Below are 24660 nucleotides of genomic sequence, written 5' to 3' on the forward strand. Positions count from 1 at the left end.
CACTATAAAGCAAGAGTATTTTATTTTTAATTTTCATACTCTGGAGAAGATGATTTAATAATTAGCTCAGCTTCAGCATAAAAGCTTCATAAGGATAAAATATAAGCTATAATAAAATGTTATTCACCTCGGAAAAAATTAGAATTATTCTGTCATTAGGGACTACAATACATGAAACTCGTTTCTCTCTCTGCCAAGTGTTACGCAGTGTTCACAGTCCTGCAGTTTCCAATCCGGGAGGCCCGACTGAGGAGTGTTTTCCTTCTCCCCCCAGACGGTGGCGGTGAGCCGCGGGGCTCCCTGCCTGCCCCGGGCTGCACGGCACCGGGACACCCTGCCAGCAGAGTGAGCATCTGACAAACGTTCACCCTAGTTCTTAATACTTTACTGCACACGGCAAGTTGAAGTTTATTTCATCATTTCTTATTAAGCAAACACCAAAGAGTCTTGTGACCGTGTCCCAGGGAGGTTGGACCTAGAAGATCTGTAAGGTCCTTTCCAATCCAAACCATTTTAGCATTCCTCTCTTCTGCTGCTCGTTTCTTCTGTATTCTCATTTCCACGCTTTTCACCCTCATCTCTATTACGGTCTCGTGGACCTGAGGCAACAACATCGCTTATGTGCCAAAAGTATTTCTTATGCCTGCTCAGAAGGATCTCTTTTCCCCTTATTTCTGATGTCCCTACTCCAGCTGCCTACAAAGCAAAGAACATAAACAACAAAATCTTAAGGTTTAACATGACTTAAAGGCTTAAGATTCATTATTTCTGATGTCTCTTATTCTTTTGCCATGTATTTTACACATTCATATATAGATTAGAAAATCTCTAGAATATCTTTCATATATATATATATATATATATAATATTCTTAACCACTGTTAAAAACAAAAGCAAAGTAAACTTTGAATTAATACTAAAGATCGCTTAATTAAACAGATTTAAAAAATCATCTAGCATCTAAAAAGGCAATATGCATGAGGGTGGGATTCTTTGAGGCTTTGCTTGTTTTTTTAAGAGAAGCTGAAGCCATATGCAGATAAAAAACTGCACTGAGCTTTGAATAGATTCAATAAGAAAAAGACTATGTTGTTAACTCTCTTTGTAAATTCACGATCTAGCCTTCAACATTTAAAAATATTGAACTCTTAGCTTTTTCTACCATGACAATTCAGTAACATGACATCTTTACCAAAGTAAGAACAACTACACTATACTCCAAGTCTGAGCAACTACAGAGTGAATTTTAAATCCAAATTAATCTTTCTCTCCCATGAGAAAACACCTCTTAAGAGCATCAAGGCTCCTGCTACACAGTGAAAATAGTCATGAGAACAGTTCCTGAAAAAAAAGCCAAAACACCAGAACCAGAGACAAGGTTCTATAAGGCAGAAATCAAGTGAATGGTGTTGCAATTGTCATCCACAAGCTCTAATTCTGTCATCTTATTACTCAGCCCTGAAGAATGGAAGGGTTACTGATGGAAGCATGGGGGAGAAAAAAAAGGCTATGAATGGTAAATCCTGGTTGTGCCTTCAAACGGTTGCTTATCAGATTGAGGAGGGTGAGCTGACAAGAGTCAGACTTCTCACTATATTCATGGTAACGGAGCTTGAACCACGGTCAGTGTAAGAACACAGAAGTGACTGAAACCACTGTTCTTGCATATAAGGCTGGTCTTGGAGAAAGAAGTTTCAGGTAATCATAGAAGATGCCTGGTGATGACAGGTTACTGCTAAATATTTAAAATGAACACAGCTTGTCTGTAAATTACAAAGACAAGTGAAGCAGTGATGCACAACTCAGCTGAAGATATTCTGTCCACAAAACACCTTAATGAGCAGAGAGTCCCCATAACAAACCCAAAAGGAAAACAGATCTTGAGATCGTATCAGCTGTATCCAATGTAGACTGTGAATACAACCTTGAGAACATGAACCTCAGCTTTCATTTATCTAGTCATGTAGGAATCCTTTTTGTTTAACAAATAAGAACATAATGTTGCCAGGAGCCTGAAGTTACACGAGACAATCCTTATCTGTACTTTGGGAGGGTAGAATTTTCCACACGACGTAAGAAGCTGTCTTCTACACCAGGTGGCTTTATTCTTTGTCAATCTGAGAATGCTAACAGTTTCAGAATCCATTACATCAGCTAGAGAAAGAATCAGAAGATGGTATAAAGAACTCTCTATATTTTCAGGAGATAGCCCCTTTTTTTCCTTACAAGAGATAAATTGCCTTCAAATTAATCTTGCTATAATTAGAATACACTTGCCATTACTCCACTTTAATGTAACTGTATGCATTTCACTCAGAGTTCCTTTTCTTTGCCTTGCAGGGAACACGTGGACAATATACCTACACCTGTTCCCACAGCTTTTGAAACAAACACGATAAAGTCTACTGTACCAGGGTAAGATGCCAAACTGATCAACTGCAACTAATCTCACTTCAGACACAGAGTAATAGGGAGAGTGCATTGCTTCCAGAAAAATATGATTGGATAGATCTCCGTCCCTGTATATGTACATCACCTTCACTCTTCCCCAGCTCCAGTGAGCAAGGGAATTCAATGCCAGGAAGAATAACACATGACAGTATAAAAAGTAGGTCCCAGAGAAAGAGTTTTAGTAAAGCAAAAGTTCTTGGAATAACGCATCAATTCACTCTAGTTGATGTTTTAGCATATTTGTGTCTAGCACAAAGACACTGCAAAAAAGCTTGTCTCGGTGCAAACTCCCACAGCAAGGAAAAGTTGTGATAAAGCTCGCTACAAACCAGAAGTATGTACAGGTAGAGGGGAAGGGACAGCCAACATAAAAAAAAGAGTTTTCTGATGAAGAGGAAAGATGGAAAAAATGAAAGAAATATCAAAGACAAAGAGGCCCTCAGATCCTATGATAGTGCTTGTCTTACATTAAATATTTTTCATATAAAATGACAAATCAGATTCAACCAGTGCAGAAAAGTGACTATATGGAAATTAATTTAGTGGATCAATACTGAAGAATTCTTTAAACAATATTTCCTAGAAAGCAATGTTTACCGGTACCAATGCAAGATACCACATTGTTTGGGGTTTTTTTTGAACACAGAAATTGCAATTTTGTCAAATTAAAAGTGTTGACAAAGAAAAAAATTAGTACACTCTGAAATCCGAACTTTTGGAGAAAAACCACTCTGAAACGTCATACACTACATTAGAGTTCTCTGCTACTATTACAAACTCGGATAATTCCAGTATCATTTTGTGACTGCTCTGAATCCCAGAGCATTTCCGTGCAGTTGCACCATGCAGATCATTCTGAGCGCTGCCTTTTGTTTCAGCATATTCTGTTTGCTATCTCTTGATACCTAGAACACTTTCCACAGAAAACATGTGGATTACAGGACTCAGTCCTACTGTAGTAAGTAACATCTACTGAAAAGGTAATTTCAGAAGAGGAAGTTGAGGAACAAAACACCCTCTGACAATAAAAAGACAAGCACGGCATGCTGCTGAGATAATGGGCTTAGAACAAACTATATCTACTCTGTATATTCATGCACTGAGAACTGACATGCCGTGTGCCAGCATACTAACTGAGAACTTTCCCAAGCCTCAAATGATAAGGCCTCTGTTCAGCACCGTAAAATCAGATGTTATTTAAAGACAGGATTTAACAGCAGAAAAGCCTGTTAACAAATTAGGAAACGCACCCTGTTCCTTTAGAGTATGTTTTCTCCAGAATAAGGTGGCCAGCACTATGAGTTACAGCTACCAATTCAATGACAACAGCCACTGTTTGACAAGGGACGTGATGGCCAACTTCTCCTGTACTGACCCAGGGATTAGTAACCTGACAGTAGTATATGCTGTGTACACAATATTCATGATGACACAGAACCTTTCACACGACTTCTAAACTGGATAATAATTTTGAATTAAGGCTGTTGAAGTGAAACCTGGATAAGGTAATAAAAAAAGAAGAAACGGGGCTATACACAGCTTTGAAAGGATAACAAATCATTTTATTCTGAAATATGTTGAATTTTCTTCTATCTAACGAGCCATGAAAGGTGACACTCAAAATATAGAAAAATATCAGAGAAAAAAATAATTTTAATGAGAAAATCAGAAGGAACATTTAGACCAATTTAATTCAACTAGGTTTTAAGAATTATTACTAGGCATAAAACAGATAAAGATTATATGCAATACCCACCCCTTAAAAGACATGATCAGCATAAAAATTTTGGTTATCTTGAGCAGATTTAGATTAACCTCAAAATACTGAATAAGCTTTATGAGCTTTTCAGCAATTTCCTTTTCCAACTCATTTCTGACAGGAGAAAAGACAATATACCTTTAATTTCTGGAACAGATGTGCAACTGGCATTATTTTAGTGAGATAACACTTACAGTGGTGAGTCCCAGTATTCATTTCATTTAGGACCAAGGGGGAATCCCCCTTGATTTTTGTTTAATTTACACTCATGCTCAAATTTTAATTGATGGGTTTAGTGATGTACGAGAACAAAGCCCAACAGTAATTTTAAGTAAGAAAATATTTATTACATCTTGCTACTGAGACCTCTTTCTCTAGCTAAATGGCAAGTTGATGTTACTGTACTGGAACCATGCAAATAAGAATTTTAAGGCCATATTCCTTCTTCTTCATTAACTGCTTTCCCCAAAAATTGAGAGAAAGAATTTGAGGAGTGAGACCATGCATGATTCAGAGTCCCCACCAGAACTTAGCTCGCAGGGCAAGACTTCCATTAGGAGTGATAGGAACATCACTTTCTGAAAAGTTACCAGCTGAATTAATTTTTTTTATTGGCAAAGCCCATCTTTTGCCTGCAGTCTATGATGGATACATTTGAAAATGCCTAAAGAAACTTTGTTTTCAAAGACTTATCACCTCCCTATTTTGTCTTACATGCACATACATAGACAGTTTACATTACAAAGTCAATTTGAATTCGCATTTTGCACTCATTTACGTATATTAGGGTGAGCAGCTTTGTAGATAATGTAGCTCAAAGATTCCGTATCCACTTGTATACGAACAGAATAGAATCTATGACAAATATATTTTAATATCACTATTAGTCACTCAACACTAACGCACTGTATTTACCATCTTAGGAATATTACACCTTGTACCAGGATAAACGTGTAATTTTCTTAGTTTTACACTTGAGATAGAAACTTCATTTTTCAATTAAGCATGTAACTACCTGTAGAAATATCTGCTAAATTTAAGTATGATTCTGTAAAGTTACACTAATCGTACAATTACTAACTCACTGTGATGACATTTCAGTAAATGCAGTTTTTTGATTGAAAATATTCTTAGAATGTATTAACTGTCATATATTTGTCTAATTACACTTTTTATGCACAGCTTAAAAAACTGTAACTTTCTGGATAATGAGATTGCTTTCATCCCTATTTTTGCATTTAAGACACTTTGAAATTAGCAAACCTCTCTGGCAATGTTACTCAGAGCTTCATCTTCTGCAGAAAACCTGTCCTTCACTGGAGTTCTCTTCCGTCCTGATCCAGGAGTCCCCATTTTTATTATCTGGATCTGTATTTGAAAACATAAACAGGACAAAGCTCAGTTTTCATTCAGATCCGGAATTAAAAACAAACAAACAAACAAGCAAACAAACAATCTACAGTTCAAAATGTCATAAGTTTTCCAATTCTTTAGCTAGACAATACTGAAGAAACCTACAAGCCATTGGCACATATTGGTAAAACTTTATCACAGTAACTTGTGGCAGCTTTATAGAACATCCCTGCACCCCACAAGGTGCACACGCAGCATTTCTCTGCTCAAAAGAGCCCTCCAGTTTAACTGCAGCTTCAAGGTCAGGCACAGCTGTCAACTCTCCTCGTTCATTTACAAAGCCTCTGGAGTCTGTCACTTTGTGTAACTCCTAAAAAGAAGTATCCTTTTAATTTATGGATGGGAAAAAACTATAAGCAACAAAGGGTTCAAGAATTAAATTTACATGCTCATTTGAGTTCTCTCCAAAAAGCAGAGACAGATTCAGCTGACAAACTTTTCTAAGCATCCAAGCAGGTTAGATGGGGCTTAATTTTAATACAAGTATTCTCATTCAGTTGTGAGAAGGAAGACTGCTGTCTTCTAAAGTACAAGTTCTACCACAGTAGAAATAAAGACTTTTTTATGCTAAAAACCATTCTCTTGCATAACAAGTTTCACAATACAAAAAGTACCCTCTTAGTCTTCTTCAAGAAACCTCTTATCAATTGCAAGCATATAAAAGTCACCAAAACAAAAGAGCCCATACAGCCACAAACAGACAAATGTTACACACCAAAAAACCCTCTATTGGATTTTTTCAAATATCGTAAAGAAACTCTACTTCCAGACATCCAGGTCCTTCCCAGCATCGCACTAGAATTTGGTGGTAGTTCAGCTATTTCATATCAACAAGATAACTATCCCACACAGGGCTTGACAAAACACCTTACTTAGAACAAAAATTTCTTCCTGCAAATAGAAAAGGTCTAGAAGGGAACTCCTATTAACTATCCTTTTGAAACTGAACTGGTACAAGAACTACCCTTCATACAGGGCCTAACCAGCAAAGATTCAGTAACTGATTACAGCTGATTCAAAGAGGGAGGAGGAAAAAAATAAAAATGTGACAGGTATTTCTGTACAAGTGAAGTTTTTACTTTATTATTTTTATGGGGCAATCACAAAGCCAAAATTCATTGGAGTACTTTCTGGCACTCAAAGATACCAGGTAGCATCACAGTATATTTTTTTAATAATATATTTTAGCTTCTATGCCTTTTTTGTCCCCCCCTTAAGTTTATGCTGCTAGTCCTCTCTGCATAAGCCAGATACAACAATTATTCAATAATTCTATTAATTTCAAGATGCTATTCCGAGATCAATACTGCAAGCACAAAAGAACTCCTTTCTATTAAGATCTTAAAGGAGAGCTTGCAGTGTTTGCAGATAAATAGCAGGGGAATAAAACTATAGCACCCTAATGGGTCACAGAAGATACAGTACTATTGTCCAGTAAGGAACACACTCCTGACGGGAAAGAGTGGACATAATTACACCCCTGGATTCCATCCGTTCTTTCATGCGCTGTTCATTCATTTAGCAGTGCAAAGTGTTTGGATAAAACACAGACATTCAGACCAATATATAAGACTCACCTGCCAGGGAGTGTCTTTAACACCTGCCTGTTCAATTTATTTGTTACTCTTCCACAGCACGATTTTGTTATTGTTGTTTGTTTTGGCTTTAATTCTGTTATTAGGTACCAGCACACTTTCAAGAAGAAATACAAGATTCCAGCCTTGCTCTTATCAGAGATTAGGAGGGGTCTTAGAAGTAAGATAGCAGAGCTCAAAATCAGGGTAAAGAGAGACTCTGGGATAAGGCCTGGCATGATTATTGCCACTGTTAATCCACTTGATAAGAGTTTGTATTTTTAGTCTTAAAAACAATCAAGCAAACATGTTTTGTACTCAGGTAATTTAGATAAATACATGCAGAAGCAGTTTGTAGATCTCTGTGGCAAAGGTTTCAGCTCAGAGCTACTGATTGCTGTCCACATTCAGAATAAATGTCTCAAAAAATCTGCATCTTTTTTCACAAACTCTAATTGGCTGACTTCTGATATTAAAAGCAGATAGGGCCCTAACTAGAAGGCACACCAACACAATTTAATACTCCTCCTCCTCCTACAGAAGGCTTTGACAAGGTTATTCATTAGCCACAAGAAAAATAATAAAATTGGCATTACAACAGATCAGTTCATGTAAGAACAAAACTCCAACCTATCTACTCAAAGTCACTAAGCATGAAATGAAGTTATTTTAATTTGTACATTAAGGGCCATATTTCTTAAGTATTTCCAACATAACAAAAAATCACAGAGTAACTGCACATATCATAGACTTGAACAGCATTTGTTCACATCCTTTGAACAACATACCATTTCTAACAGGCAACTAACTTTGGTTTATTAATTCAGTGAAACGCTCTTAGCTGGCAGACTTGAGGAATGTAATGAGTTATACAGCTATTTTTAGTACAGCTATGTTCAGATGAACAGTAAGTACTAACTTACATAGAGTAGTAAATTCATAAAAATTAGATGACGATGCTTTAAATAAGCAAAACACACTTCATCTCAGTCTCACTGTGGATTAATTGTGACAGCCACTGTGGAGGAAGGAAATGTGGCATCCCTGCCTGCCATCTGCCATGCTTCTCACTTAGGGTGAACACACAACTCTGACTGAGCCCAAACACAAGAGGGAGCAGAGACAGATTACACAGAAGGTATAGAGAGATGCTGCCTTTGCCTACAAGGAGGAGTTAGGAAAGGAATTCGGAAAGCCAAAGCTCAGCTGAAATCAAAACAGGCTAAGACTGATAAGGACAAAGAGAAAGGCTACCCTAAGAACACTGGGAACACATGAAAGACTAAGCAGCCTGTAGGGCCAATGTTTAGTGGCTTGCAAGGCCCATCCTTGGCAAAATGGTCTGGATAATAACAAATGTGAAGATGGGAATTTTTGTGTGCGTGAATCAAATAAGCAAAATTGTCTGACAAGGTTTTGGCCCAAAACTGGTCACACTGAAGAGCAAGAGGATCATCAGTAAATAAGTAGGAAATTAAACAGTAAGTAGGAAGTTAGAAAGAAGTGTTTGAAATAAAGGAATCCTCCTGAAAATAAATATAAAATAAAATAAAAAAAATTGCAAGTCTGTACCAGTGCGAGAAACTTCGGAAGAGTAACAGCATCAGTAAAAAACTGTTTTGATGCCAGACATCACCCCACTGACTGTATCATACTATCTGTTCAGGCCAGACAGTACAGCATCTCTCCTGGAGGATCCAAGTTCCTGGTCTCCAGGCAGCAGATGATCGGTACAGGGAGGGTCAGTACACACCGTAAGTGCATCAGTGTGAGCTTGTAAGGTATGGTCTCATTGCACAGGCATTAGGGCATAGCACAGCAGACACCAGAGAATAGCAAAGGTACATGCAAATCCAGAGTGCCCATATATCCAGCTGCAATCATGTACAGATAAGGGACCCCGGAGTTGAAGAACAGAGAACAGCTAAACAGTGACCTATAGAGGCCGTGAAAAGTCCATACCTAAAGACAAGGCTCTGAAAATCTGGTTCTACACTTTGGGCAAGGGGTGACCTCCAGAGATCCCCTCCAAAAGAGAATATATGATTCTATAGTTATTACTGCTGTCAACTTGGAAAATAAACCTCAGTATAAACTTCCTTTAATAAGATGTTTAATATTTCTTCAAGGGTCTTGACACAATTTCTTCCATTCCATGTAACTTCTAATTAGGCTGACATATGTCAGAGTATTTAATTTCTTGTTATACAGTTCAGTACTAAAGAAATTTAGACCTACTGCTAATACACTTACTAGTCTAATACTATACCTATCATGATGTTACTTCTCAGGAAAATACAAGATAACAATACTTCATATGCATGTGGAAATATTTCTGAGGTGCTTCACTTCCGTAACTTTCCAATTACAGGAAAAATCGTTTTGCTGCATGTGATAAAGAATTTAATACATGCTGTAACATTAGAATTTTCATAAAAAAATAGCTAAAAAGAATTCCAAAACACAACCAGACAAAGAACAGCTTGCTACTATCTTTTATCATTAAAGAACATTATAATATCTGCTGCATTTACAGTTCAGAATTCTCGAGTCACATCTATTACTTGCTTAATTCTTACTATAGGCAGGGTTACACACTGTATTGCACAATGGTTGAAGTGACATCCTGTTGTATTTCATTCCAAAACACTGAAGTGTCTGAAGTCTCCAAACAAACCAGAATACCTGTGAGGAAATCCCTCAAATTCCCTCTCATTTGTCTTGACTTCAGGCATATATAAATCTTAACTCTTCCCAAAGTCTTTGCTGTTTACTCATGTTTCTATTACCTTTTGAGTTCTCTTTGTTTCTTTCTTGCTTCCTAGAAAAAAAGTGTGACCCATCTTACACTGAAAAAAAAAGAAAGAAAGCCACACTGTAATTTAAGGGCCTGTCACTCACCACCTTCAATGACACCACCTGTTCTAAATGCCTGGGTGTTTGCCAGCATACTTGGCATTGCACACATACAAGGCATCCAGATACTATAGTGTGAACAGGCTATAAATAACAGACCAAAATTCTCCTTTTCTCTTTCAACCAAGACTACGAGATAATTAAAATTCACCTGTGTAGACACAATCTCCATATATTCAACAATAGAAAAGAACAGCCCTGCTCTAGAGCCACTGTCTGTTAGAACTAGAATCTGAATCAAGGTTATTTGGACAAGTAATTTTACAAATGTTTATACATAAGGAGGATAAATGTACGAAGCACGAGGAAAAAAACCCCCATTCCTCACCTGAAAAAACAGTCACAGGTTGCTGATAAATCACAAACAGTATTAACTCATTTTGATTTTTGTCAGTTCCACAAATATTTAACATACTGAAAAAAATACTTGTGCAATATATACACAGAGCAAAAGCTTTGTCAAACACCTAACTAAAAAGAAAGAACTAAGAAGCAGGAGTACTGTGCAATGATGATGAAATAAAGAATCTACATATCCTTCTTAACTGAATACTGGCTCTTTACTTAAAGAAATGAATACTGCTGATGAGTGAAGGTATGGAAGCTACCATACTCGCAATTAAAGGCAAGTTCTAAAAGTTAATGTGCTCAGAAAAACAGTGGAAAACCCTTTACATGAGTTAAAATTACGTAAGATGGACACGAGTCTTTCTCAGAAGAAAGACTCTATGCAAGGGTACTCCTTTGCAGTTGGTATGTCTGCTCATGGGCCCAAAAGCACCTGAGAAAGAAAAAGGGTTGTATGATCACAGGGTGACCATGACCTGACAAAGGGGTGGTAGGGAGTGAGAGAGAAACAGACTGGGGTTTAATGAAATAGTTTTAAGAACTCATTAAGAATTTTCATTCAGAATAAAATTAACTGAAACCGAACTATGAGTACTGCTGCTACCCTGAGTAAAAGAGTCTAACATTAAAGGAAAAAAGCAAAGACTGAGAAAAGGATATAATTACAATCTGCCAAAAGATTACAGTGTTTACCATTATGTTAGAGGCAATGTTATTCCAGTTGATGAAGAGTGTTTCCACTTTAAAGAAACTGCTTGTCTCTAATCATGGCCCACTTCAGAAACTGTTGGCTCAAAGTTCCTGCTCCGAGTGGACAAGCTCATGTCAGCTTTTTCAGGAAAAAAATACACGCTCAATGCAGTATATTTGCAATGTTAAAATCTGAGAAATACAATTTCTTGTAAGTTCATGGTGTTTAGTAATAGAATTACAATTCCCTAGAGGGAGTTCAAATCCCTCAGTTTGTTGGTGTTACGAAGGTATAGAGGAACAGGAAGTCACCATTTAAGACAACCAGAAAGCCATTATGCAGTTTGCAAGAGTCTGCAAGGGCCTGATAAATCCATACAATGTAACAGTGCCTGGTTAGTGTTGGCAAACTTAAAGCAATGCAAGACAGTAAATGTATCAAGGTATTCTACAGCCCTGTAGGACTATGAGACACCTACTGATCCACCAAGCTATCTTTGATGACCTTCCTCGGTCTTTGCAAATTACCAGAATTCCAAGGTAACATCATGCAGCGATGCAGCTTCAAGAGGTGGCAATTATTTTATGAACTATAAGTTCTCCACCAGTCAGTTGCCAACAGCTGCACAAAATAAAACATTACGTACAAGATATTATTATCAGTGACATGAAGCATCTGCAAAGTTCTCTCATAATGGTCGCTCATCAAAGGATCTCTCAGGGAACAATGTAAACCGTAGGTAGGCTTCAGAGAAGCAGTGTAACACAGCTGGACTTTTCCAGAATCAGTGCTACCATACATGCTGAAGATACAAGAACAAACTACGAATTCAAGTGCAATTTTAAACCACGTGGTAGTGACAATACTATAATTAGCACCAAAAAAAGAGATGAAAATACATAATAAAAATTAAACCATAAGAATCTTCCAGAAGTGTTTATTCTAAGATGAAACAACCATCATTTTTACACCGTCAACTTTTTCAAAAGTTTTGCAAAAGAATGAATTGTTGCTCATTAAAAACCAAAACAAAACACTGCTACTATATTGAGGCTCCATATTTTTTAATGAAACAAATAGAAAGCCCCATGGTAACAACCCACATTCTGTAACAAGCTGCAACTATTTAAAGTATTTTTCCATTACCAATTTAATACACTCCTACACTCTTTTCTACTAGTGATACAGTTACAGTACAACAAAGAAAAACTACGGAAGCAAGAGGAAGAGATTGTCCTGGGTACCCCTTAGATGAAATAGCAGCTGGAGAAAACTCTTATCAGTTGACATCATTCCTGCTAACTAATTCTCTGCTGTGGTGGCAGACTTGGTAGGCTTTCAAACACTTGTTCTCACTTGGCCCTTTGGTAGGCACTCCTTCACCTCTTCGCTAGAAGCAGGTCTAACTCTGCTAGCCTAACTCAAGAAAATGTGAACTTCATCATCTTCACAAGCAGACAAGCGCTATTTACATAAACTCTATTTATTTACATAAAATTTTTCAAGGATGTGTAATAATCACAGAATGTCCATTACCTACATTTACATGTTACCTAGTTTCCAGATAGTAAGATAATAAAATAGGATTACTTTCTCAGAAAGCAGTTCTAATAATTTTTTGTATACTACAGGACTGTACTCATGACTACTACCACACACCTTCACATTAGGATCTTTTAAACAGCAACACAGCATCAAATCCGTTATTTGTTTCTAACCCTCTGCTGACATTATATACCAGACGTATTCAATTACACATGATAGCGATCTAGGTGTTTTGGATATATGCACAGACAGCTTGTGCACTGCAAGCAAGTCTAGGTCTTAATATGCTCTACAGATCCCCAATACCTGGAGTCAAATTTAAACAGTACTTTCTGAAAGTTCACGTGTTAAAGTACTGTGCCATCTTCTGAGACAATGAGAGCCTGGGAAAAAAAAACAAACCAAACCAAAAACCACACACAACAAACCCCAAATCCTTTGGTGTCAGTTCAGAAGAAGTACTGATGTTTAGGGCAACAAAATTACACCTGACACATTGCACACAACTGTCTTCTGTTCACAAGTTCTCAGTTACTGCCAAGAATGCAGTTCAGGTAAAACTGACTTCACAGCAAGGTAAACATCTCCAAACTCAAGGAACAGGAAACGACAGCAAAAGCATGTCACATACGTCAAACACTTTCGTACTGCTAAAGTACCTTTCATCTATTCTTACATCATCACTAAGAAATTATATTAACCAAGGAAGCAGACGTATATTAAGAAGATAACTGTTTCTGGGCCCCAATATATTTAATTCCCTTGCTTTACAATCAAGGCACAATGAATGAAAGAACGGACAAGCACTGATTTAATCTTACAGGAAATTTGTAATAACCCCCCCCATACATCTCCATAGGTATTGGATGCTAATATCGATACTTCAAAGGGATAAAAAACTGATCCCAAATCTTCCTCATTTCAAGCCAAAAATGTCTGTACATCACTCTAAAATGAGTGACCGAGTAGATCATACAAATTCAACGCAGTACTGCTTCATCTACAAAACGTTTTCATTTTCAGCGAAATACATAACACCGTCCTTCAAAGCGTCATGCTAGGATTCAAGGCGGTAATCACTTAAAACACATGGAGCAGAGCACAGTCCAGAGCTGTTTCCGGGCTCCTTCCAAAGTCACGATTGTGCCCATCTCTCTTACCATCATCAACAGCCTCTTTACAATTATAGCAACAAGACATACTAAGAAAAAAAGAAACGTGCTCCGAAACAAATAAAAAATCCCAAATGCCAAAGCATTAGCAAGCCTGACTGACTCCTACCGCAGCTCGCCGCAGCGGGGGCACGCCCTACCGCTCTGGGAACAGCGAAGCGGCGGCAGCGTGCTCCGGGGAACTGCGAGAAAGGCACCGAAAAACACAGGGCTGAGATTTCAGCACATCTTTCTTCCTCCCTCTCTGCCACATTCTGCCGTTTTCAGTCAGCCCCTCGGACCGCACGGCATCTCCCCGCGGGCCAGGAGGAAGGATCGCTCCCGCCGGAAGGGCTCGGGCCGGGCCCGGCTTCGCCCGGCCCGCCCGCAACAGGTCTGACCGCGGCCACACGGAAGGGGCGCACACCGCCGCCCCAAGCCGTCGCTTCCCTTTCTGCTCACCGGTCTGACCAGGGAGTCCCGGCCGAGCCGCTCCTCTAAACCCGAAGAACCAGGTTCCCACACCGCTTCGCCGCTCGGGTTTCTGTGTCTGGGACACCCTTCCTGCCCCCAGCCCTCGCCCGCTCCCTGCCTGGGCCCCAGAAAACCTTACCTGCGGGCCAGCCTGCCGCAGCACCGGGACGCCTCAGTATGGAGGGGGAATTTTCCACTCTGTGCTCCACGCTTCCACGGCTGCGAGGAGCTCGTGGGTCCCGGAATCGCCTCAGGCTCCTGCCTTCCTTCACTCCCTACGTCCAGAGACCGGACCGCGGTGCCCGCCGGACACGGACCTTCCAGCTGCTACCTCGCTTCACCCTCTCCAACGCCCCCTCCAGCCCCTTCCCCGCGAGGGGCTGCAGGAACCGGAGCTGTTGGCACAGACAAGCCGCACCGCTCCAGGCCGCCCCCTCTTCCCCGCCCCGCGCTCTTGCCTCCACCCCTTCAGAGCCTGGCGCTTACGGCCACACCGAGAACGGGGGTGAGAGACTGCGGTGAACTTCAAACCAGCCGCAGGCCCCGCGGAAGGGGGAAGGGGCCGGCGCTGAGCAGAGGGAGGGGAGCGGGGCAGGCACCGCGACCGCGACCGGGACCGCCCGGCAGCGCCACCGGCACTGCCCGGCCCGCGCACAGGCCGGCGGATCCACGGCGCAGGCGCGGCGGAGGGAGAGGCGGGCGGGGCCGCATGCGCAGAGCTGTCGGCGGCCGCCAGGGCGCTGGGGGGCGGGGCCTGCGGGGAGCGCGAGCGCGGGGCGGGCGCGCTGAGGGCGGGGGGAGCTCGGGGCGGCGGCCCCGGGGCAGCTCCCGGCCCCCTTGGCACCGGGCACAACGCCCGACTCGCTGCTGTGGTGGGGAGAGGTAGGTCTGGGGCCTTCTGCTTTGTGCTTCATTCTCGGTTTCAGACAGGGTTTCCTCCCGTCGAGCGGCCTTGCCCAGGAAAGGGCGGTGCGGGAGCTCCGGGAGCCGCGACCCACGGGTGGGTGTCCCCGCGGGCCGTGCCCGGTGTCCGCAGGGCACAGGGCACCCTCGGCACACCGGCGCTTCGCAAGGCTTTGCGGGGGCGGCTGCCAGGCAGGGGTCCCGGGTAAAAATCCAATGCAAACATTGGCGACTTATCTTCTGTTGGCCCAAACACGACCGGACTGCTGTACTGTCAAAACTGGAATATATGCAACCGTCACCGTCCTCAAGAATAATATACTGAAAATAAAGAAATTACTGTTACATGTATTCCAATTTATACACAGAAGAACCAACTAAGAGTCATGAAACTTGCTGGAATTCTGCTATGAGATACGCTTGGGATCAGATCTGCAGTAGTTTACTTTTCAACACCTGTCATTAAGTGCAGGGTGTCTCTAAGAGCGTAGAGATGATTAGAGGACGTGGCATTTTGTATGTTTGAAATCGCATGGGAATGAAAAAGCACTGTTAAAATAACAAGGTAAGACTCAAAACCATTCACCAGAGTCCTTGGTAGAGTTCAAATGCCTTACTAAAATAAGCCCAAGGGGATGTACATAAAGTAAAGGGAAAGGAACATGCAAGTGAATTAAATCTATTAAAGTAAATGTAAAACATCTTTATTGTGTTTTATCAGTATTTTATAATTTTCCGTGTGAGAAACCCTTCACTGTTTCAATCTCTTTCTTCAGCTCATCATACAGCATAGGCTCACCATGCTTATTTTTAACATCACATTAATTTCTGTAGCTAAAGATGATCTCACTTCAGGGAAATGAAGTAGAAAGTTTCTCATGGACCATCTGTAGAAAGCACCAACAAAAATCACTGGTTTAAAATCTTCGGTTATATTTGGTGTTTCTTCTTGCAGAAGGGCTCACTGATTTTCTGGGCTTTGTGGAGAATCTTCATTAAAAACAGCTTGGGTCATTTTGGTTTGTTCACTCTTGAGTGTTTGCATAGAGTCTTCTGAAATGTGGGATGTCTCAGGTCTGCAGGGGATGATTCTCTCTTAATGTATATAAAGGGCAAATTTTTTTTCTACCATATGTACATTTTTCTATGATGAAGTGTTGAATTTTTACACCATTAGTCTTTTGATATCATAGACTTCACATTTTTCTGTAATGATAGAGCAAAATGTCTCCTTTAGAGCGGACATGCATTTTTGTCACTTGAAAGAGCAATTGTTTACTTGACTGAGAAGCAGTGCACAGTTAGAACAGGCAGTGGTACAGGATGTCACAGTAGCAATTCTGAGCTCAGGCACATTAATGAGTAACTAAACAGTCAGGTTATATTCTGTTTCATTATAAACCTTTAAGTAGAAGCCAGAAAATGAAAGTTGTGTTTGAACTTTTGCTACGAAATGACTGCAGTTACAAAATGTACAATCATTTATGAATACACTTTGATCAAATGATTAGTGAAGCTACTGTAAAGCTTGCTCTATTAATAATGAGTTTCTGCTTAAAATAAGTAAATGAATAAAGGAGGTATCGCTGGATCTGCCTTTGAATATTTTTTCTCTTCACTCTTGTCTTCTTATACAGTAGGTTAGTATAGATCCCTTGTCATATGTAATTGAACTTGCTGCTTTACTCTCTCCTTTCCCTTTTCTCTCAAAATCTCTCTGAAACTGTTTTGCTCAGTTGAGGCAATCCACGGGTGAAATCTTTGTTTTTTCTAGTGATTGTCGCTTAAGGAAGTATATCTGGGATGAATCTGTACCTCAGTTATATGGAATACTTTCAACAGTGTCAACTTCCTGCAATAATTTGTATACATTTGTTAAGAGATTTTGTCACTGTACCAGCTTCTAAGAGAGAAAAAAATGTGTTTTCTCTGCAATGTTTGCTATTTGTGCAGTTCTTTGGTTTTTTTTCTCCCACTCTGTAACATTTCTAATCTTCCCATGAATCTTTGTTTTGTGAGTATTTCACCTTCTGGTTAAGAATGTAATACTGATGGCACACATGTAAGATTATAGTGTAACTTAATCCCTAATGTTATTCCATGTATTTTCGCTTACGTATCCTCCCTATTCTCTCTCACCCCCACCACCCTCTCTTTTTGGAAAGAATAACTTCCATCTATTACTTTAAATTGTAGACTGGTTTACTGATGGAGACTGATTGGTTTAGGAGCATTTCAAGAAGTTCTGACCACCTCCATTGACTTACTTCTCTCTACATTTTGTGGTCTTCCTTTCCAGTAGTTTATCTCTCCTCAGTTCAGATACCATCACTCAACAATTCATTTGGCACAATTGAATACGCTTTTTTTCCCAGCTCTCTCTTTTGGAGATTCTCAGTAATTGCTTGTTACCCCCTCCCCTCAAAAAGGGGTGTTATAGTACTCACGTTGACATGTGGAAAATCAGCTTTGTGTGCCTATACTGTAAAATAAGTGCACTTTTGTAATGCAGAGAGCAAGTTTTCCTTGTTTGTTTGGTTTTTTTTGTTTGTTTTGTTTTGTTGTGTTTGTTTGTTTTGCTTTTCAAAAAAGTTATTGGATGTGCTTACAGGAGCTTCTGCCAGGCCCATTTAGTCCTGTCCTCCCTACCTTTTTTTTTAAGAGCCTAATTTCTGCTAAAGGTACATTTCTGTCACAGACACATATATAATATAAATGTTTTCAATTTCAGCATTTATATGTTTTTTAAAATTTCAAGAGGAAGCAAAAAAGATGCATTGCCTTCCTTGGATGATCTTTTGTATGTGATCTTCTCTGCACCAATTTTTTAACTCTGAAATTATAAGAACCCAGAATGTATCTACAAAATAGAAGGTCTGGGAAACTCTAACAATCAGATAGTTTAGATCCTAAGTTAAATCATCATCATGGCTAGGCTTCGCTAACAAAGATTTGAGAAGGGCTCTACCCACGCTTGCTAACAGCTTCAGTGAACTTCTCTGTTGGTATATGCTGGACATTAGGTTGCATCATCCTTTGAAGGTGAAGGTGGATTTTTCCCTTATCCAAGTACTGTTAAAGTGGAGAAGCATAAGGACACTGAAATTTAAACTCTAAATGTCAGGCTCTGAACTGTACTTCCTAGTTTGTCGGATGTGTATATTGCTCACAGAAGCCAGCCAGTGGTACCTCTGCACTGTCTTTGTAGGCTTAATCACCATCACTTCTGGTCCACCTGAGCAGTCACTCTCTCTTCAGTCAGTGGCAGCTATGGATGCTCAGTGCTCCTGAGAGAAACAGTCCATTGCGATTAAGCAGATTGGGTTTAATAATTCTGTTTGCTGAACTGAAAATCAGAAGGCTGGGAAATAAGTAATATTTGTCTAAAAGGTACATGCACCTGAGATCTAGGGCAAAACCAGCTTTACGGGATCATGTTAGAGCAGATAATAGCTTAGATGCATGAAATTTTAGGTCTATCACGCTGTACAAGTGTTTGTTAGGTTTTTGTTTTGTTTTTGTTTTTTTAAAGGTGAGTTTCTATTCTGAACATTTTAGGGAAATACAGTGCTAATGGAGTTCAAACACTAGGTATCAATAGGGAAGAAGAAAAATGTGGAAAATTTACAGAAATTTTCATAATAATTAATTTAAAATAAATACACTTTAAACCATGCTCTACTTGCCTGTAAAGTCTAACCTGATGAAATTTGTTATTAATTTAATAATTTACTTTATATAGCATTTTAATACAGCATATCCCTCTTTAATCTTTCTTATGACAATATGCAGATCTCTTCAACTAGAGAATGAAGCTACCAGAAGACTCTAGATGTCTGGTTGTGACATTTAAGCTGGCCAAAGTAAAAAGTGAATATATAATTTGAAAATATTTAAACAAATTAATTAAACTTAATTAAAATCGATAGTATTCCTTTAAATGTGCAATGCATTTTAGAGCTTGAACATACTTGATTACTTAGATTTTTGTAGCACATTTCTCTCTGTGTACTTCATGTTGAATCTTCTGGGGATTATGGCAGCTCAGCCTTTATGAGCTAGGAGTAAAAAGCAAATATTTATGTTTCTGTATGTAACGTGCAGTTTTGATCTAAAGTAAACTTTATGGTTGTAGAATTCTGTACTTGATTCATGAACAAGAAACCATTATTTGCAATTTCTGAGGTTTTGTTAGGACTTTTCAGGAGTTATTAAGATGATCTTGCAAATAATCATGGTTGCTAAGGGACATCCTAAATTACACCTATGCAACTCTGAGACTTCTTGAATTGTATTAGCAAAGGTCAAACCAATTGAAAAAGAGTAAACAAAGCTTTAGATGATGCAAGTGAAAGAATGTGTCTTCAGCTGTTTCTAGGCTGAGCAAACATAAAAGCACTATAAAAGCAAGCAATGTCACTCTCAGTATATACTGGACAATTCTACTGCCAGGCATGTTTTAATTCTGAAAAGTGACAGGAGAGTCTTGTTCAATATTTCTGTAAGATTTGAAAGGAAAGCTAGTTAACTTTTGTGATGATTCATGCCTGAATATTTTGCACACTTACTATTCTGAGTAGCTCAGCTAAAAAAGTGAGGGAGAGCACACACAAACTGGATTATAGTTACTTGTGCAGACTTGTTTATTAGCATCCACTCAAGAGAGACAGTTGGTTACTTATGCAACCTGAGCTCAGCTTGCACAGATGTCACCAAGGGCATACCTTTAAAAAATGGGATTACACAACTGTAATGAGAACACTGTTTGGCAGGGAGAACCATTGCTACAGGAAGTGAGATGAAAACAAAAAATAATGCTGGGTGATTAAAGGAGCCAAGGTTTGTTTTGTGTGCCTGGCAATTTTCTTTGTAAAAAATCCAAAAAACCCAAAAGACCCACCCTACCCCATCTCTCTACATGACTACAGAAAGCATATCTGGTGTCAGAACAAAGGTGCAACAAATATGAATTTTTTTCATACTGTTTTTATACTAATTTTTCAGAACAAAGCTATACTTCGAACCGTGCCTTAAGCTTTTATACAGCAACTTAGCTTTGCTGCTTTATTATCTACATCAGCTGATTTAATCACTTAAGACTGAAAACAAATACTTTTAGAATTTGTTAATAACAGTAGAATGGGTTAATCCACCAATTTAAGAATCCTTCAAATCTCTAACAGAAATTGTAGTTTTTGGGTTTATATATATAATAAATTGGAGCATGATATAGTAATAAATTAAATATTAAAACTAAGGAGGCTAAATGGAATCTCAGACAGGTCCCAGTGTCAAATGACAAGCAATTACTTAAATAACCATTTCATGCTGTTAGATTATTCCTTCACCAAAGATGTCATGGTATTGTTCTAATTCTCCATGTCTGCTTTGCTTCAAAACCTTTGAGGAAAAAGTTAAATAGTCACCAGACCAGCATAAGTAAGATGTGTACTGACTTTTCAAGCTTTGCCTGTTTCCTGAGGGACATAAAATCAATCAAGTCCTGGTAAGCCAGACAGCCATGCATATTTTTAGAACAGCCAGTTCTGCATCTGCATTTATCTACTTTTCTATGTTATGGAGGGAACATTTGGCCGGGTTGCTTGTAAAAGATGGTACCAAATATAACTTGAAGGTTAATAACTGCTTTCTAAACATAAAAATACGGGTTGATTGAAACTACATACTAGTTGTTGTGTTCCTCATAATTTGTCATTGGTAAGTGTAGAACTAATGTCTCCAGTATAACCTGGAACAGGAAAAAAAGTGGCTTCCTATCTACATGTTGTTACTGATAAAACATGCACACCTTTTCTTAAAAAAAAAAAAAAAAAAGGCCCAAGGGGAGAAGAAAAAAAAATCACTTCCATGCTGGAGGAGGAAAATCAGTAAAATCTTTTATTTCAAAGTTCTTGATTCTGAAGTATTTCATTCTGCTTAGGTAAAAGAAAAAAACTTCTAAAACTGCTCACTAGTTTCATGCAGGTTTGCAGGCTGTAAGGCGATGGCAACAAGAGAATACTTTAAAAGTATACATTGTGTACTCCAGATTACCAGCACCACAGAAGCTAAAGCAGCCTCACTTCTAGTGTTTTGTGATTTCATAATGTTACCTCCCTACCCCTAACCTTCATACGTGGCTGCCACTGGAGCACATGTTAAGTGGACTACACCAGAAGACCCCAAACACTGTGTGGCTTGTGGGTAGTATGTTACCCAATGCAACTTTCTGACATTGTTTATAGCTATAAGAAATTAAAATGTTGTAACAGAGGTTGGCAAGAAGAAAAGCAGCGTGTTACTTGCTGAGTATTTGTCCCTAACGGACTAGCAGAAGTTTAGACTATTAAAGAATGAAATATCCAGAAAAGTACTTTGAATAATAATGAATGTATGAGCCTTCATATTGGGCCTAATTAGATTAACTTAAAACAATTTTTAGTACATGGCTGAAGAGAAGAAAATACTGCATGATTCATTTTGACTAAGAATTATATAATAGTGTGATGCTGGTTAATGCGTTATGACAGCATGTGAAGAGTTATCTTTCTTCCAGTATCTGAACAGAGCCAAAAGGAAGTTATGCCTTCCTTTTAAGTATCTGTGTGCCTTTTATATTATAATTACGAAATTTTAACTGTTAGCAACACTTTTTCTCACCATAACAATTTTTTTCTCGTCTTGGTGTACCAACTGCAGGATTATCTTGGTACTTTGCATTGTGGCACTTCATACTGAAGAATGAATACAGGTCTAGAGAGTTACATGATTAGAAATAACATTTCTAGCTATTTTTATTGGTTATAGGGATGAACTCGAATAAGGTAGGATAATAGAAGAACAATACATGACACTTTACTCTTGGAAATCAAATACTAAATAACCCTATTCTAGTCACTACCAGTAGGAGACAGAATTATATCTTGGTGTTTGCAGGAGTTCTGTGTATTCTGACTCAAGTAGCCACAGCAGGCCTCCCTGCCTGAGCAGGTCTGGTCTTCATCTCTGGTGAATAATTCAGTGTAGCACTTCTGTGAAGAAGTATTATTACATGTGTTTAATAAAAAAGAGTCACAGAATAAAATTTTTTCTGTAAATTCTTGAGTAAACATCCTAACTCTGAGTTTCTTTGGCTGCATGCAACGTGCTGCTAAATTAGAACGAGAAGCTCACAATACAGTTCCTGGTTCATAAGAAGGACCTGGCAGTGATGGAAATATTAAAAAAAAAAATTGCTCGAAATATTTTCATTTAGCCAGACAGAGTAATAAATGACACAATTGTCTTGTTCTTTTTATGCCAGTCTAGTTTGCTCTATGTACAAACTTGTAAAATTCCTAGTATCTTTCTTGAGATAAACTTCTTGATTATGGCCTCTGTCTGACCAAATGTACTGAATGCAATTTAATACGGTGGCAGTCCCTGTCAATGCAGCATCTCTCTAATCTCCCACTGGTATTATTCCAAATGAAGTTTCAGGTGCTGCAGGACAAGCTGAGGTCAGCCTAGTTTTTCATGACAGAATAGTTTGAGTTCATATTGCATTTATTATAAATGTAGCCGTATAATTGGTTTGAAGGAAATTACCAGAGGAAATACTCACTTGAAGACTTGTCACTGTTTTGTGGTGATAAGCATTTCTTTTAAAGGTTTTTTTTTTTTTTTTCCTTCTGTAAGCATAGCATTATACTACTTCAATTAAGGCATCAGAGTTTATTTTGGATAGTTGGAAAACTGCTACTTTGCTATTTAGAAGGTATGTGATCCATTTTAATACATGCACTCAGCAATAAGGAATATTTTATAATAGTAAATCAAGATGGTATATTTTATATTAATAATGAAATATAAGTATTCTGTGACCTGTACCTTATATTTCTTAACCCAGTGTCTCTGGCCTTTTCCATATAAGCAGGGAAAGACTTCACATGAGAGAGGAATGTGGAATCAAAATGAAAAAATAAGGTGAGCAAAGTCTGACAGAAAACCATTTGATGATTAGAATCTGAGTTTAATTTGAAATAGTGCATGTTAAGAGATGAAGATGCAAAATCACATAGTTGGAGATTTCTGAGCAGTTTGCTAATTCCTTCCCTTTTAAATAATATCTTTTTCAAGTCAAAGATTCTCACATCTCAAGATTCTGCATTTGCAGTGTTTCTTTGCAGACAAATACTGAATAGTAACTGTGCTGCTGTAGTAGTTTGCCAGAGGTGATGAAGTATTTGCTACTTTCAACTGAAAGGCAAGTGACTTTCCTTTATGTAGAAGTGCCTTATGGGCCTGATATTGAGAAGAAGTCAGCATGAAAGAAGTTTCAAGCCTGAAGCCCTTGGTGTCTTCAATCAGATACTCCACCCCACTCAGTGGGTGGCAAAGCTTGTAGTAAATCCTAGGAGCTAGAAAAGGAAATTAAGAAGGATGAGAAACATTTCCCTCCAAAACATTTCATTGACAGGTATGAGTAGCAGGGAATTGAGTATGCCAATACTCAAGCAGCAATATAGCAGTATCAGGATATTATCTCAAATGCTGACAAGTTCCTAATCTGAAACTGGTTGAATTTGAGCACTAATTGATAAATCTAGCTACATAAAACTATTGTTTTTGTGCTTTTATACGTAATGGCTATGTGCAATCACAGGATAAAAATATGTATTTGCTTTACTTTTTATATTCTAGGAACTGTGATGCAGAGAATTAGTTTAATTATTCCTAAATTGCTGTTTTCTGTATTCTGCATCCATCAGCTAGAAAATCTGATGGCCTCAGAAGGAAAGTGATTATTTTCCTTCATGACCTACCAAATTATACAATATTGTAATTGGGAAAAATACTTCCTGATTCACCTTGAAATAGCTCCTTACCTTAACTCTTGCAAATGTTAAGTACATTTCTTTAGAATCAGTTATGCTATGACTTAGTGACATTTCTCACCTGTGAATTCTGCTGGGTGCAGCATCTCCAGTGATGTTGTTTTAGATGTTCTGCATTTTAGCTAAAGGAATCACACATATTAGGGGTTTTTTTAGGTCTTCTCAACTCAGTGTCTCAATATCTTTGCATGTATTTTTAGCCCTGCTGACTAGAAATTATTAAGTAAAATCATTTGCTGTTTCTTAATGATAGTGTTTAAGGGGAAAATATTTTCACAGAATCAGAAAAATCCCAGCACTCCCAGTTGTGTCTTATGAATGTGTGTCTCAGTATTCTTAAAAAGCACCTCAATATGCAGTCATTTCTTTAACCTTTTTATCACCAGCTGGGCAAGATAAGAGAAAAACTAAAGACCTGTTTGCAGGAAATTGGGTAGGATCATTATTCTTCATTAAAATACCAATAGAAGCACTGAGATGCAAAATAGCTTGCCCACTGTGGGTGACAAGGGCACTGGGAGATCTGGGAATAGATGCCAGGTCTCCTCAAAATCAGGCC

At 38.7% G+C, this 24660-nt stretch overlaps 1 protein-coding gene across 9 annotated transcripts in view; it reads right to left on the bottom strand.

Moving 5' to 3' along the window:
- Positions 1–14663, bottom strand: part of LRRFIP2 (LRR binding FLII interacting protein 2) — a 53278-nt gene extending 38615 nt beyond the window's left edge. For 4 of the 9 annotated variants that reach the window (XM_027900587.1, XM_027900583.1, XM_027900584.1 and 1 more), the window contains exons 1-2: positions 14462–14654; positions 5474–5578 (exon numbers count right to left, since the gene is read on the bottom strand). In XM_027900587.1, the coding sequence (XP_027756388.1) occupies positions 5474–5563 (90 nt within the window). In that variant the 5' untranslated portion in view covers positions 5564–5578; positions 14462–14654. Of the gene's footprint in view, positions 1–5473; positions 5579–14461 lie in introns of all 9 variants that reach the window. The other 5 variants (XM_027900586.1, XM_027900588.1, XM_027900581.1 and 2 more) reach the window with 4 other exon arrangements.
- Positions 14664–24660: the final 9997 nt, after the last annotated feature.

This window comes from Empidonax traillii, unplaced genomic scaffold, assembly GCF_003031625.1.
Source record: "Empidonax traillii isolate 1590-97213 ecotype Southwest subspecies unplaced genomic scaffold, ASM303162v1 scaffold741:size898883, whole genome shotgun sequence".
Lineage (NCBI taxonomy): Eukaryota > Metazoa > Chordata > Aves > Passeriformes > Tyrannidae > Empidonax > Empidonax traillii.